At 47.7% G+C, this 2,351-nt stretch overlaps 1 protein-coding gene across 1 annotated transcript; it reads right to left on the bottom strand.

Moving 5' to 3' along the window:
* Positions 1 to 1,121: 1,121 nt before the first annotated feature.
* Positions 1,122 to 2,150, bottom strand: LOC103712879. Its single transcript, XM_008799568.4, has one exon. The coding sequence runs from the start codon at positions 1,995 to 1,997 to the stop codon at positions 1,359 to 1,361; it is 639 nt and encodes a 212-aa protein (XP_008797790.1). The 5' UTR covers positions 1,998 to 2,150; the 3' UTR covers positions 1,122 to 1,358.
* Between the last annotated feature and the right edge of the window lie 201 nt (positions 2,151 to 2,351).

Here is a 2,351-nt window from a genome sequence, read left to right as displayed (position 1 = left end):
TGTCTTTAAGCAACCATTTGAGTTTCCTTGTAAAAGTCGAGGATCTAGTAAAAGTCATGCGCATGAGGCTATGAACATTCTATAGATCTCAGTCGAATAACGTAAACAAGTGGATGTATTTTGGTCATAAAGGAGGCCTGCAAGATTCTTAATGTCGAAGTCCAAATTAAATAGGATAAGATATGGAGCGATTGCATCTTCATCGAGTTTTAAATATGACAGCATCAACTTGGCCACCAAATTTAGCTTTGTTCGTGCATTTTGGTTTTAAGGGAGCCATGCCGAATACTTGGTGCTCTTTAAAGTTTGCAGGTCATGTCTAATTATAAGAATCACCTCTTATACTAGTATTTTTTTTTTTCCCCTTTTTTCCCTTGAGAAAGTAGCATAGTACAAAGATGAAACCACGGATGATTTATTGCAAAAAACAGACAATATCACGTGTGATTGCCAAGCACAGCTCTGCCAGCATAAGATTCGCACGTGTCTTGAACGGTCGAGATGCAACCCGTGCAGCAAGAGAGACCTCCCTAGCATCCGTAAGCCGTAAACAGTAAACTCTTTCGTGGTCCAGCTCCATACAAAAGAACCACACGTGCAGACAAAACCGACACACGTGTATATGTCTCCATTTACCCTTTCCTCTCATTGTAATAAGTTAAAAAAAACCCACCCTGAACCAAATCACATATCCTGCCACCTTAATCGCGACGAGCAGCCGAACTCTGTCGACGCACCACCAAACCCACGTGCCCATCGCGACGGCCGCCACCAAATTTTCCTCACCCAACTTCTCGTTTCGTATCGCGAGTTCGGAGGGAACCGTTCGCCAAGAAAAGAATAAAAATAAGAGAAGCAAGCCAATCGTCACGTACTAGATGATTTCTTGGCACGAATCTTACGACGGCCGAAAAATCTGTCAAAACGATCAGCCTCATTGAACATGGACCACCAGATCGACAGCCCATATCGTCGGTCTAAAATTAATCGTACCATCCTCATTTAGTTAATTTCTTTCACAATTAAGTTTTGATTTTGATTTTTTTTTTTGATTTAAATGTGTTCTTCAACTTTCTAAACTCTGAGGGCTAGAGAAATAACTATTTCAGAGGCAGACAAAGGAAAGAGGTTTAGTGCTTCGACTGTCTGATCTCCAACGAATGATAAGACCAAAGAGCGAGAAAAAAAAGGGTTCATCCAGAAATACAAGCGGAATACGATGCTAACATCTGAACCATTTTTTTCTTCTGCCTTTCGTTTCTCCTTTGTTCCATTTTTCTAAACTCTACAAACTCCTGTTCAGAAAGAGAAAAAAAAAATTTAGAAGTAGCTAACAAGAGGGCCACCTGAAAGCGTCATCAGATGGCCGGCAGAGATTCCGACCGCCACGATACATCGGCAAAATCGGACGGCCCGCAGAGAACGTCCGGGTAGTCAAAGAGCCCACCATCGAAAAACACGGCCTCGTCGGCCGCCGCCACTGCAGCCTCCCTATCATCCTGCTGCCGGGCCACAAACTCCAGCCCATCGTAGCAACCAGAAATCTCATCGTCGAACGCCCAGATCTGCCCGAACCCAACGTCCTCGGCCTCGGCCTCCACCTCCACAGCCACCTCCACCTTGCTGCTGGGGACCTCCGGCTCCCCGGCGTCACCGCCTTCGTCGGACGACGACGGGACAGTCGGGGGGAGGCCGAGCTCGTCATCGGAGGCCTCGAGCAGGTACCCAAGTTCAGGCTGGCGGGGATTTTCAAAATCGGCCGCCGGCAAGGACGGATCCGCAGCGTCCGGAGCCACCGGTGGCCGCGGAGGCGGCGGGTGGGCGATCTCCTCTTCGAATATTTTCATCACCGAGGCCAGGTCTTGGGTGGCCGGATCCCGTTCGTCCGCATCGGAGTCGTCGTCGAGGATGTCAAAAAATAGGTCGGCACGGAGGCGCTTGGCCTCCGGTGATTCCTCGGACTCCTCCCGGCTTCTCTTAGTGCCGGACTCCTCCATGATAAAAGGGAAGGAGGAGAGAGAACAGTTTGTTGGGTATAAAGGAAAGGGGAAAAAAATATACAGAGTATACAGAGTGACGGAAGTGGGGGTAGAGCGGGAAGAGAAAACGAGCGGGGGCGTTTTGGGGAGGTGGCGAGGGTTGCGTTGCGGATTATATAGGGAGGGAGGGTTTGGGAGCGGATTTTTTTTATTTTTTTATTGATGGAAAAAAAAAGGTAATGCGAATAATTCAATTAAATAAGGAAAAGGGTAACGGGAAAGGCGGAGAGCAGGCGCGTGGCGATCGGGATTTTGGGGGACATCCATCACGGGCGCGTTGCTCTTTTTTACGAATATGGTTTTATTTATTTT

This window comes from Phoenix dactylifera, chromosome 8 (assembly GCF_009389715.1).
Source record: "Phoenix dactylifera cultivar Barhee BC4 chromosome 8, palm_55x_up_171113_PBpolish2nd_filt_p, whole genome shotgun sequence".
NCBI classification, from domain to species: Eukaryota; Viridiplantae; Streptophyta; class Magnoliopsida; order Arecales; family Arecaceae; genus Phoenix; species Phoenix dactylifera.
Note: the sequence above shows the minus strand (reverse complement) of the source record. Positions and strands in the feature narration are given on the sequence as shown.

Bases quoted from the DNA above. Each gene is read 5' to 3' on its own strand.
- LOC103712879 (XM_008799568.4), bottom strand. From the start codon at position 1,997: ATGGAGGAGTCCGGCACTAAGAGAAGCCGGGAGGAGTCCGAGGAATCA.